This window comes from Simochromis diagramma, unplaced genomic scaffold (assembly GCF_900408965.1).
Source record: "Simochromis diagramma unplaced genomic scaffold, fSimDia1.1 OVJJ01000426.1, whole genome shotgun sequence".
NCBI lineage: Eukaryota > Metazoa > Chordata > Actinopteri > Cichliformes > Cichlidae > Simochromis > Simochromis diagramma.
The window spans coordinates 2,177,009-2,190,451 of NW_024387170.1; the positions used below are offsets into that span (position 1 = coordinate 2,177,009).

At 36.0% G+C, this 13,443-nt stretch overlaps 1 protein-coding gene across 1 annotated transcript; it reads right to left on the minus strand.

Moving 5' to 3' along the window:
• Positions 1-4,132: 4,132 nt before the first annotated feature.
• Positions 4,133-13,216, minus strand: hhipl1 (HHIP-like 1). Its single transcript, XM_040049139.1, has 9 exons — positions 12,875-13,216; positions 11,155-11,801; positions 10,814-10,957; positions 10,092-10,420; positions 8,947-9,073; positions 6,322-6,467; positions 6,123-6,204; positions 5,348-5,430; positions 4,133-5,248 (listed from the first exon to the last, which is right to left on the minus strand). The coding sequence occupies exons 1-9, from the start codon at positions 13,160-13,162 to the stop codon at positions 4,689-4,691; spliced, it is 2,406 nt and encodes an 801-aa protein (XP_039905073.1). The 5' UTR covers positions 13,163-13,216; the 3' UTR covers positions 4,133-4,688.
• Between the last annotated feature and the right edge of the window lie 227 nt (positions 13,217-13,443).

Genomic DNA, 13,443 nt, shown 5'->3' on the forward strand with positions numbered 1-13,443 from the left:
TATTACTATTGTGCTAAATCATACTATTTCTGCTATTTTATAAGATTTGTGCTTAATATACTATTTCTGCTTTTTATAGGATTTGTGCTTAATATAGTATTTCTGCTTTTTATAGGATTTGTGCTTAATATAGTATTTCTGCTAAATGTAGTATTTATGCTTAATCATACTATTTCTATATATTTCTGCCAGGCAGCCAATCCTCTGTGAGGACTCAGACACATATCACATATCACATATCAGGGCCTGCACGGCTTCCCAGCCAGCCAATCATATCTGAGGTCTTCCGTTTCCTCTCTCGTCATATCTCAGCGACGGTTGTACAAAGAGCAATGAAAATCGCAGTCAAAGTACACCAAAGTCCGCTGATTCAGCCAGTAGAAGAATTATGCTTCTAGTCCACCTAGTTTTTGAGTTACACAACGTTTTGTAACTCCAAAAAACGGCGTTTTTCGCCTCTCACCGCGATCTAATTCTGACTCTTTATGAGCCTGTTTTTCAAAGCAGCTCCTCCCTTTCCCAGTGGCGCAGTTGCTAATGACACGGGTCTGCAAGCCAAAGATCGTGGGTTCGATTCCACCTTAGTCAACATGTTTTTTTCCCTACAAATTAATACACTGTCACAGACCAGTAATTCATATTCATCATTTATTACAATTCTGCAAACTTTTATGATTTTACCAGCTTTTCTAATATGGACCTCACATTCTTGTTAACACTCCATGGCACAAATACTCTTCCCTTTAGGCTCTGTGTATGTGTGTGTGTATCAATATTTCTCCCATTTTAAAGTATTACTCCTCCATAATTGTATTTCTGTTAAATCAAAGTACTTTTACTACATCTTAGTACTTCTGCTCAATCATAGTATTTCTGCTAAATCATAGTATTTTTGCCAAATCATGATTTTTGTGCCAAATCATAACATTTGTGTTATGTTAAAGTATTACTACTAATTGGAGGAATTTCTGTCATGTTACAGTATATGTGCTAAATATAGTATTTCTGCTAAATCATACTATTTCTACTACATTATATTTTTCTTTCTAAATACAGCATTTCTGCTATAGAATTGTATTTCTGCTATGTTATAATATTTGTGCTGAAACATAGTATTTCTGCCAAATGATAGTATTTCTGTCAAATGATAGTTTTGTGCTAAAGCATAGTATTAATTCAAAATTACAATATTCATAGTTCATCACAGTGTCTCTGGTAAATCACAGTATTTCTGCTATGTTGTATTATTTTTCTAAATCATAGTGTTTCTGTAATGTTTAAGTATTTTTGGCTAAATATATTCTTTCTGTTATCTTATACTATTTCTCCTAAATTCTTGTATTTTTGAGAAGTTATCATGTTTCTGGTAAGTTACAATATTTCTGCTAAGTTCTGCTATGCTATTGTATTTCTACCAAGTATTATGTTTCCTCTAAGATATTGCAGTTCTGCTAAGTTATTACATTTTTGCAAAGTTCCTTTGCTTCTGCAAAGCTTTTACAATTTCTGCAACTTTTCAGCTTTTTCAGCTAGTTTTTGCAGACAGCTTCAGCTTTAAGCATCCACACTGCATTTTCGCAGGAAATGCAAATTTTTCTAGTTATTATTATTATATATTCCGTACGTTTTTTGGCATCTCACTCCTTCAAAACCATTCAACTTAGAAAAACCATTCAAACACCATTAGATTCCTCTTCTTTTGGACATCATTGCTTGTATTTTTCGCATTTTTGACATTTATATTTTTAAAATTATTCAACTTTATTCAAGAAATTGTGGAAATACAAAGGCAAATCACTATCATATTTTCTGGGAGTGTCATGTTATTAAAACTTACTGGAAGGGAACACATGCAGCAATACAAGAGACATTTGGAAGATATTTGGAAAGTAAAACTCTATTTTTTGGACTTATGCCAGGAGGATGGACAAATAACAATAAATATTTGTTTAATATTTTACTGGCTGCAGGCAAAAAAGCCATCACAAAAAAATGGCTTTCTTCAGAGAGCCCAACTATGAACATGTGGATGAACATCACAATGGACATTTACAGAATGGAGAAAATGACAGCAGATGTGAACTACAAGAGGGACCTGTTTGTATCACGATGGAGGAAATGGATGGACTACATAAAAAAACGCAGGCCAGATTTTGATTTTGCTTTAGATTCTGACTTTGTTAACTACTAGAAGACTACAGGAAATATTAGTTATATTAATGGAGACAAAAACACACTCCCTACATTTTTTTTAAATTTTTTTTCATTCTTTTTTCTTTTTCCTTATGTATCTTTTATTTATTTATTTATTGTTTCCTGTTTTGCTTCTTTTTCTTTTCTTTCTTCTTCTTCTTTCATTCTTTTTGTATGGATATTTTAGTTGTTTAAATATAGAAAAAAAAGAAAAATATATGTAGTGACAAATTGCTGAAGTTGGTGGTATTGTATAGTGATTCCAAAATGTCAATTAAAAAAAGAAAAAAAAGGACCTTTTTAAATTCCTAAAATATAAATGTCCAGGGTGAAAGTCTCTAAATTATTTGTCCAATACTGTAATATCTGTGGTAAAATGTTTACAGGTCCATCACAATTACCCTACAACAAATACACACACATTTTCATTTAGTAGTTTTTATATATTATATTTATGATATTAATAGAATAGAATAGAATAGAATTTAACTTTATTGTCATTGCACATGTCACAAGTACAAGGCAACAAAATGCAGTTTGCATCCAGTGCTTTAGCATGATATAGATATATTACAATATACATATTAGCAATAATATAGGTATATAGACATGATATGGTAGCTATATGGTATAGCTATGATATTGTAGCTATAATTATAGAACAAATATAGATACAGAGTAGGACTATGATTTGATTTTTTTTATTTGAAGAACAGCTATGACAAAAGGGGTTTTCACCAGCTTTTCTGAACTGCTACAATTAAGAATTAGAAAACACAAACACACACACATCCAAGAAAAGCAGTTCTTGTTGATTAAGATGAACAGGTATGCAGACCGAATATTTTTTCAGGTTCTCTTGTGCTTTTAAAATAGTAGTATTATTCTGCCATCTGCTGGAGAAAATATGACATCAAACCTGCATAATTGGTTATGCAGGTTTGATGTCAATTAATTGTGCAAATGCGTTTTTACTAAGTTTCAGAAATGTGCAACATTTCAGCATCATATCTGAAAAGTACTTTTCAAACCTTTTTGTTTTGAAAATATAAAAGCATTTATAAAAAGCCTTAATGAATGCTTAAACAGAGGCGGTGTGGTTTGCTGACCCCTGCGCCCCTTTTATAAGTTCTTAACTATTTTTTGCATTTTTTTTATTTATATTACATTTACATTTAAATCTATAACTAACTATATAACTATATATAAATGTCATCTGTGAAACAGAATATTGCAAGCAGGTTCTTTAATATTCTCCAAAAAACACACAATTTCATTATTTTAATAATCAGCACGTGTTATTTTAGAATGAGCATAATGAATGTGAATACAACAACGTGCAAGTTTGGAATTACTTATGTCTCCTCAGTACGGTGCTGAAAGCTTTAAATAAACCACATATTAAAAGGTAAAACACTTTGACTTGTGACACATGCATTCAGCCACAATTAAAAACACAAAGTCAGTGTCTTGAGTTTCATATGTGAATCATCATTTTCACCGAGTGGTCATCTCTGTTATGAAATTTGGCAAGATTAAAGACCTCAAAAAAGAAAGTCTCCATCTCCAGCTCATGCAACTGCATGCACGTATCAATATTATCTTCGCAATAGTCACAGTTCAATGTGGGCAGCTGCAGCTGTAAAGTAACGTTATCACAATATTCTGCACAAAATAAGCAGATGTAGAATGCGTCTGCTTATGCAAGACTTCTGGAGCTCAAATACGTTAAATATAAAAACACATTAAATGTCTTTTCATGAGACTTTGTGGAGTTCCAGAATGGAAGAAAAGCTAAAGCGAGGTAATTTATGTAAAGACAAGTGATAATGTCAAGCTTTTATCTTTGATACTCTTTGAGATAATCATCTTCAAATATTGCATCAGATTTCACATGTAAAAGGTTTCAGGTATGCCTCTTTGCTCTAAGGCTTTTATCCAGTTCACCTTTATATTACATTAAGTAGGGACTCATTGTTTTTTCTTCCCACAAAAAATTTAGACACGAAATATACAGTCAACATTTTAATATTACACTGTAAAGTCAAACTTTTATAACCCAATAATAAAATTCAAAGTATTCACTTATCAATGAAAAGTACTGAAGGAAAAAGCTTGTGTGTAATTAAATTGTTATACTATATCTTAATGTACTATAAGTAAGATCCATTATTTTGAAAAAAACGACTGCCTTTATTATTTTATTAAATTATAACTCTTAGTTTGTCTCAGTATACATGCTATCCTGCCATAGGTTATTGAAATGTATGCATTTGCTTGTGAGCTTTATTTAAAATACTCTTAAGTAGTTATCACGTTCATTGTAATGTACAACATGTAACACAACTGCAGTTTTAGATTGCATTACTGTTCATTTCTTGTTGCTGTGGGAAATAGAATAGCTGTCTGTGTTGTGTTGTGATTTTTTTTAATGTTTTTTTAAACAGGACATTAACTCTTTCATAATTGCTCTCGACTTAATATTAGTTAAACTTTTAGACTTCTGCAATATATGATGAGTTGCCACAGATCACACCAGCATCTTCATAGTGGGCACAGTTATGTGTCCCCACACCAGCATGTCTGCAATCTAAAAGGCTGGATTCAGTGCCTACACACTTAACATCATCAAGAAGAATCCGCAAATCCTTTCCCTCACCAAACTCAGAGTTCTTAGCTGCTTTCAGAGCATGTTGGAAACCGAGCTGCCGGCAAACCACTCTAGCATTGACAAGGGTCCACAGGTCATCACACACGGTACCCCATTCCCCATTAATGTAGATTTCTACACGTCCACGGTCACTCCTGGTATCCCCAACCAGTCTCACTGCTCCCGTCTGGATGTGAGGTGCACGTTCTAATTTGGATTTATTCTTCCTATGCCGGTCTTTACGCCTTGAATTTTTGGTTGTTTTGGAAGTACCTGTGGCTGGTACAGGAGTAATCACGCCTGCTCCTATTTCACCTCGATGATCACTTAGCTCTTGGTGCCATTGATAGGATTCAGTGGATTGTGGCTCAAAGTTTTCATTCGGCAGGTCAATGCCAACCAGCGCTAATGGAAGATCATGAAACAATATAGACCAAATGATATTATAAAAACAGCTGGTTTATCATTTCAGTTTGTGTGAAGAGAATGTGTATGTGAACTCACTTTCTTGAGGAACAAACTTGATGAGATTACTTTTTACTCTCACTGGAAGAGGGTCGTAGTGGCACTGTCTTGGTGGAGCACGTCTAAAACACAATGACAAATAACTGTTTATTGATAGATTCTCTGTTTATTCTTATTTAACCGTTGACAGTCTGTTTTGAACTGTTTTGATTTCTGTGAGTGCATTTTTGCCTACATTTATTCTATAAGTCCGTGACAAAAATACCAATTTACAACTGAACTGACAGAAGTTGAGACCTGCAGCTAAAGATGAGGCACTGAAACGGTTTATATAAGAAACAGAGAAAAGTCCCTGTCTATCTCCACATCTGTAAGAAGAGTAACACCAAATAAAAAAACTAAAGTGCACTTCAGCAATCCCTCAGATTGAATGCAGGAAGATGCATTATTGAGATTACTGAAAATGTTCTCACTGTATTTTCTACCTTTCCATCCCCTGATACAAATGACTGGAAATATTTTGGAATCTTGATCACAGGTCTTGATTAATAGCATGCACATGTGGGCTGTCAAGTAGCCAGGAACGCTTCAGTGACTGAATCTTACTGAATCTATATCTATGTACAGATGTTTCTCTGGACCTGACTAAAGGAACTAAACAAAAATAATGGTAAGTGGAACAGTGTGGTTATGCTTTCTCTACAAAGATGTTTCTCCCTCTAAACAACCTGTCATTGATTCAGGTGAGTTTGCCTAAATTCATATTAATTTCATTTAAAACAAACTGAAAATAATGAGTAATTCTATCACTCACCTTGAGGGATCGATGACTTTATAAACGACTCCTGAAGGTGATGTAGCACTTGGTATTGCAGTGGACATGAAGTAAAGCTCACCTGAAATGAATAACATATTTAAAGAATATTACACAAAACATTCATTTCAACTGCTTAAACCAGCTAAAAACACTACAGGAAAAACATTAACTGTGAGATTGTGAGATGATTCGTTACCAGATTCATCCTCAGCAAAGGAGATAATGTACTGGTGATAGTTGTTGATAAGTCCAGGAAAGGCACAGGTTAGCCCCATCCCCATACATATCTCGTTGTATTTCCAGTTTCCTGTTTTTTTGTCCTCCTGCAGGCTCATCAAACGCCTGGAACATAAATAAAATCTATGATTTCTAATGTGTAGGCACTTTGTGTGTTTTTTGTGTTTTTAATTTCACACCCCTTAGTACCAGTTACTTCTGCATTTTTAGAGTACTTATGAATTCCTTCAAATAACTATAGTACATTTGGTACATTGCACATTGGAGTTTTGGATAAGAAATGAAAGATACAGAAGACCTGATATTGACCTCTGATAGTGAAAAGATATGGTTGTTACAGGGACTAAAAAGCGAGAGGCCTGGACTTGGACACCCCTGTCTTAGACTATTTAAAAGTAGAATGGGAGGCAAAGCCTTCAGCTTTAAGGCTCGTCTTCTCTGGAACCAGCTCCCAGTTTGGATTGGGGAGACAGGCAACTTTTCTACTTTTAAGATTATACTCAAGACCTTCCTTTTTGATAAAGCATATAGTTAGGTGACCTTTTTTAGGCTCTAGTTTAGGCTGCTAGGATGATGCACCCATGGTGAGTGAAGTATTTTTCCTTCACTCACCTTTTCAAGGTTCAAGGTTCAAGGTTCTTTATTCGTCACATGCATAGTTATACAAGTATAACACAGTGAAATGTAACCTGACACGCTCCTCGACTTGTGCAAAGGGGGCGAGAGAGGAAGAAGCAAGCAGGTGAATTCTGTACATTAAGTGAATTAAATAAGAATAGACAATCTGAACATTTACAAAATAGACAATATGAACATATTTAAAATTAAAGGAATTTGAAATGTACTTTGTGGGTTTAGAGCAGGGGTGTCAAACTCAAATACACAGTGGGCCAAAATTCAAAACTGGAACAAAGTCGCGGGCTAACGTTAATATTTATTGAAATATATTTATTCCTCCAGATATAAAAATGAATCTTTTCTTATGGACTCAAACACGTTTTGCTGAAAAACTGAATATGGAACAAGCAAAGCTTAATACTAAACAATATATATATTAGCTGTATAATACCAGTAGGCCAGCTCTAATAGTCATTTGGTATTTCACTTCATTACTTAAATCACGCTGCTGTTATTGTGTATATGCTGCTGTTATTGTGTATATATTTATTTATATTTCTTCATACATTCTTATATAGTTCTATATTGTGTATTTTGTTGTACAGTTATTTTATTTTCAACTTTAATTTATATATTTTATCTTATTCTCCCAGTTAAATTTACCCTTCATTCTAATTTGTGTTGTACAGTTATTTCATTTTTAACCTTAATTTATATTTTATTCCTTCCTAGTTAAATTTACCCTTTTTAATTTTTCATATTTATTTCCTATCTTATTCATAGCCTTTTCCTTTTTTGTTTTCTTTAGGTCACGAGCAGTTGTCCAAGCATTTCACTACATATCGTACTGTGTATGACTGTGTACGTGACAAATAAAATTTGAATTTGATTTGAATTTGGCTTCGCGGGCCAAATGTAATTAGGCTGCGCGGGCCAGAGTTTGACACCTATGGTTTAGAGTATGTAGAAGAGAGTCCTGTCTCAGTCACTTATGGAGCAATCCTGTAGCAGTGTTCTGCTGTACGGATCACTCTCTGAAGAGCTTTTCAGTCTTTAACACAGCTGTTCCCAAACCAGGATGTGGTGTTCTGTGTGAGGATGCTCTCCACAGCGCCTGTATAGAAAATCCTGAGGATCGCTGGAGAGACCTTCACTCACTATGTATTTGTACACCACTCTGCATTTAATCATTAGTTGTTATGAATGCCTGGCTCTCTTCCACAGCTTGTGCTTTATCCTGTCTTCTTCCCATCAGCCCCCTCCAGTTGCAGCAGATAGCTGCTCCTCCTTGACCCTGGTTCTGCTGGAGGTTCCTTCCTGTTAAAATGGAGTTTTTCCTTCCCACTGTCACCAAGTGCTTGCTCAGTTGGTTAGTATCTTGCCCAACAACACTTCCACACATGGCCTAGAGAAGCAGGGACTCAACCCGGCCCCTCTATTCAGCCACATAGCTGCCATCCAATTACAATATAAAAGTATTTTTATTTCCTAAATTAGGTGGACACTCTGAAAGTCTACACAAAAGGTTAAGATTAGCATCTTTGAGTAAGACTTGTGGAGTGGTTCTGGTCTACCTAGAATTCAGCTATCAAGACTAGTCCAACCAGGATTAGTCTTGATAGCTGAATCAATACTGATGTTGATAGATGAACCAATACCGAAATAATGGTGACCTGAAGAAGAGAAGGTCCTTCATTTTATTTGGCGAGGAACATGGAGGGTTTGTAAAAAATGAATTTTTCAATTAGCTATAGGAATGATATCATGCCATTTCTGAAATCCTAGGATGTGAATGAAGTTGCATCAAACACAGCAGTTATTTTTAATTTTTTGACAGAAACAACAGTTATTTAGATTTTGGGGGGCAGACATAACACTCCTTTAATTTCCTTTTATTTCACTACTGTTATCAAAATAAAAATAAATGTTCTAAACAATAAAATAACATCTTTCAAGTGAATCCTACCCACTCATGAAGTCTCCAAATATATAAATGCCATTCAGGTTGGGGTATTCACAACCTCGATACACATAACCACCAGTGACTGACTTGCCCATCCTATGAGGATATGCATAAACAGGCAGGACATCATCTGTGAAAAAAATGAAAAAGGGTCATTAACTGCATTAGTATGAATCTCCATTATCAGAGCATCAGAACAGGATGTGCCATTGTAGCCATGTTAGATACATCTTAGTTCAACATTGGGTTGGGTTCAGTCAAGTACCAACAAATGATTTGTCATCCATATTTGACTGATAAGCTAAATGTAATTCTGAATTTTTAAGCAAATATTTATTGCGTTGCTAATTAAGAGTGATTCTGAATATAAACTCTGCCATTAATTTGGAAAAATGTAGGACCTGATTCAGAAGAAGAAATGTGGGGGGAATCAGTGACAATGAATCATGTAATGGCGACAGTGAGAGAGTAATAGTGTCTCTATTGAACAAGACATTTATGTAAACTATTCAGTAATTGTATGATGTTTTTGTTCATACAAAAACTGCAAAATATACTCAGCATCTGATTTATCAGGTACACTTATTAAACTGCTTGTTAATGCAAATTTCTAATCAGCCAATCATGGCAGCTACTTAATGGGTTTAGACACAATCAAAACAACCCGCTGAAATTCAAATCAAGCATCAGAATGAAGAAGCAATTACTTTGGATATGGCATAGTTATTAATGCCAGACAAGGCAGTTAGACTATTTCAGAAACTGTTGACCAAATTCTGATTTTTCCACATAACATGGGCTAACCAAAATAAAAGAATGGAAAAAAGTTGCCTGAAGTGATGATTTTGGATGGTAGGCTGGTGGCAGTGGTATAATGGTGTGGAGAATATTTCCTTGGTCCACTTTTTGTCCCTTCACACCAACTGAGCATTGTTTAACTGCCACAGCCTAATTTGATGCATGTTCAGTCTTCCATGTAAGAAAAACCAGAAAGTTGATTTCACCAGAAGAATTAACGCACTTCTGAGTGCAAAATGGTGACTAGTCTGAGACAAGTGTAGACTGATTGTGCTATTTTTAAAGCAATGGATAAATTACACAGACAAATCTTTAACATACATAATAGTACATTGATGTGGCATACCTACCTAATGAACTGTTGGCACATAGTTTCTTATCGTAGCAAGAGAAGCCTTCTTTAGCTCTCCAGCCATAATTTCGACCTTTCTCGATTATATCGATTTCCTCGAACTTGTTCTGGCCTACATCCCCACAGAAGATACGCCCTTTGCCGTCTTTGGTCCATGGATCACCCCGGTCCACCGAACACCTCCACATATTGCGAACACCGTAAGCATAAACCTCCGGGCGTGCTCCCTGTTCATGTATAAACGGGTTATCTGGAGGAATTCTGTACAATGGACCTCTCTGGTTGTCATCCACATCAATTCGAAGCACTTTACCCAAGAGAGCTGACCTACAACGTAAAAAATGTTGATCTTTCACTACATATTGATTGTCAGTGTTTCCACAGTTTTTAAACAGCAATACCATCAGTACTTTCATCCTCTCTCCTCTTTAACAGACACAACAATTCAAACTGTATATTTTTTGTATAGTTGTCATATATGAAAATTTTTACTGTTTTTGCAATTTCTTACTGAACACGAACTGAACATAATTTTCACCAGATTGTAATGAAGGTTATAATGTCATAACAACATGCCTGTAAAGAAAGCATGTGGCAGATTTTTTCATCTAAAATGTCAAGAAACATACAAGATTATACATTCAAATTAGCTTTTTTACATTTTAATGTATAAATGTTTTACATTTTTCATTTTTGGATGTCTAATTATGAGCTCCTTACTTGTTCTGAGCATTCCCATATTTCCCAAATGGGTCTCCTGCCATTCCACCATCACCTGTGAAAATATACAAGTACCCATCATCTGCAAATAGCAGCTGCCCTCCATTATGGTTGGATGCCGGTTCATCAATCTCCAGAATAACTCTAAAGGAACATGTTGATACAAGAAATAAGGAATAGATCGGGTGTTAAAACAAATTTACACAAAAAAACACAAAAGAATTGATGCAAACCGTTTGTTTCTCTCTGATAATGGTCAATAAGTATAAAACTGCAAAACAGTTCAGGTTTTAGAAAAAGGTAGTGCTTTTTGCTAACCAAGTACAACAGTTCATACCTACCGCTCAGAGGTGTGGTCCACCTCATTCATGTCATTGGCTGATACGTGGAACTCACTGATTCTGATTCTCTCATCAAAACCCACCTCCACTGAGTAATACACATACAGCTTCCCATTGTACTTGTATTTGGGGTGAAAGGCAAGTCCGAGAAAGCCTCTCTCATCACCTTCCCACGATGATGTTAGCACTGCCTGGGTAATGTTCAAAAATGGTCTCTCCAGCTTGGACCGATCTGGAAGATAGGTCCACACCAGGCCGACCTGTTCTGCCACAAAGAATCTATGTGTGCCATCATTGGCATGCACCATGGCTAATGGATTCTGGAGACCATTGGCCACTTCTTCCAGGCACAGCTGCAGACAGCCATCTGAGTTCACCTGAATGCCACCCAGGTTCTGGGTGAGTTGCTGGTTGTTAAGCAGATATGGATAACAGTAGTCCTTGTCTTGTATCTCCAGGTAATGGCAGAGACTGGTCTGATTTTCTCTGAAGTTTGCTATATATGGGTCACCAGACAAGAAAGGAATGGTGAAAGAACACTTATTCCAAAACTGAAAGCAGTATTCAGAGCAGAGGCCTGGGATGGTCCTGACCGGGGTGCTTGGCTCCTCAGCATCAAAGAGGTGAGCTGCATAGGGAGAACACTCCTGAGATCAGACAGATGGAGGAGAGACAAAAAAGGAGGAAAAGAAGAGACAAGCAACAAGAAGGAACAGTTATTGCCACTGATAGCATGTAAAGTGGTCTTTAAACCTGCATTAGTTGTTTTTGTTACATGGATTACAATATGAACAAGTTACAAATACAGCGTACATAGGACAAGCATGATTTTAAATAAACTGCTTATTGCTGCAGTTTAATCATCTGTCAAATGTAGAGGCTTTGCATTCATTTGACATTATGTATCCTTTATATAAATCTTAGTCCAGTGCTCTCAGGGAACTGACATCCCTTTACCTACTTGTTCTTCCATTGCACAGAAAAAAAGTCTGTAACTCTCTTTGCCCATTGTTTCCTGCTGAGCAAAGTCTTATATAAAAACCTCTCTTGTGAAATAGTATTAGTGATGTCAGTGAACTAAACCAGTAAAGTTGTGGGCCATAACAGAAAATATTGTTGAGCTTAAAAACCTAAAATGGTGACAGCAGCAATATTTCTTAATGTTAAGAAAGTTCATTCAGCCCTTATGACTAAAGGAGATATATAGAAGAGATATATAACTTTAGTCTTGACCCATATCCGTATATATAAAATCATATGTCATGGTCAGGTGTGCTAAATTCTGCATAGAACTAGGGTTCTCCCTGTGCACTTTAACCACCTTGTATTCAGATAATTGAATAGATGATGGTAAATGAATATTAATGTTAAGAATGAATAATAATGTACTTCATTAATACATACTTGCAAAGCAAGATTACTGCAGGTTATTGTATTGAGATATGCCTGTAGATGATAAGGAGCATAATTCCATCTATTTCCTATAGACCGCTTTACCAGTAATGACAGAACATAAATAAAGCACTAGATTTTCAGACAAATCTTTCATAGCCTTTACTGTATATCAGTGTACAGCTTTCAAAGTCGTCATGACATTTTTTAACTAAAGACTGCTTTGTTGTTTTGCTTCTGTTGCTTATTTCACAGCAGTTGTTTTGTTTGGCCAGTGTAATGGTAGGTCCTGGACTCAGCCAACCGACCTTTGTCCATGTGTTCCTACCTGGCAGAGCAAGTCAAAGATGAACCCGGCACAGCTGGTATATCCACTGTAGTCAAAATTATCCATAATCTGGTAGTATTTAGACATCAGCTCCTGGTCCTTCTGATAATCACAGCAGCCAAATTCCTTGTACATTATACAAAATTCCAGCTCCTTCTGCGGTCGGAAGGGCGGTTTAAAATCCAAACACTGCGGGTGTAACATCACAGGTGCAAAACATAGTGTCAAAAACAACAGAGTAGACGAGAGCCACAGATGGCTGGTGATTTTTCCACAACACCGCTGCATCACGGCTCACACTGCGTGACATGGGAGGACAGATTTTTCAAAAGAGGCTTCCCATGTGGACTTTGATCATTTGCATTGCTCAACGCTCTGACGTGGTGAAGCGCAGGTCTGCGTTTATTTTTTTATGTTTGCTCGAGTTTTAGCAAACATAGTTTTAAGCAGTTTGTACTGGTGATAGTTGTTGATAAGTCCAGGAAAGGCACAGGTTAGCCCCATCCCCATACATATCTCGTTGTATTTCCAGTTTCCTGTTTTTTTGTCCTCCTGCAGGCTCATCAAAC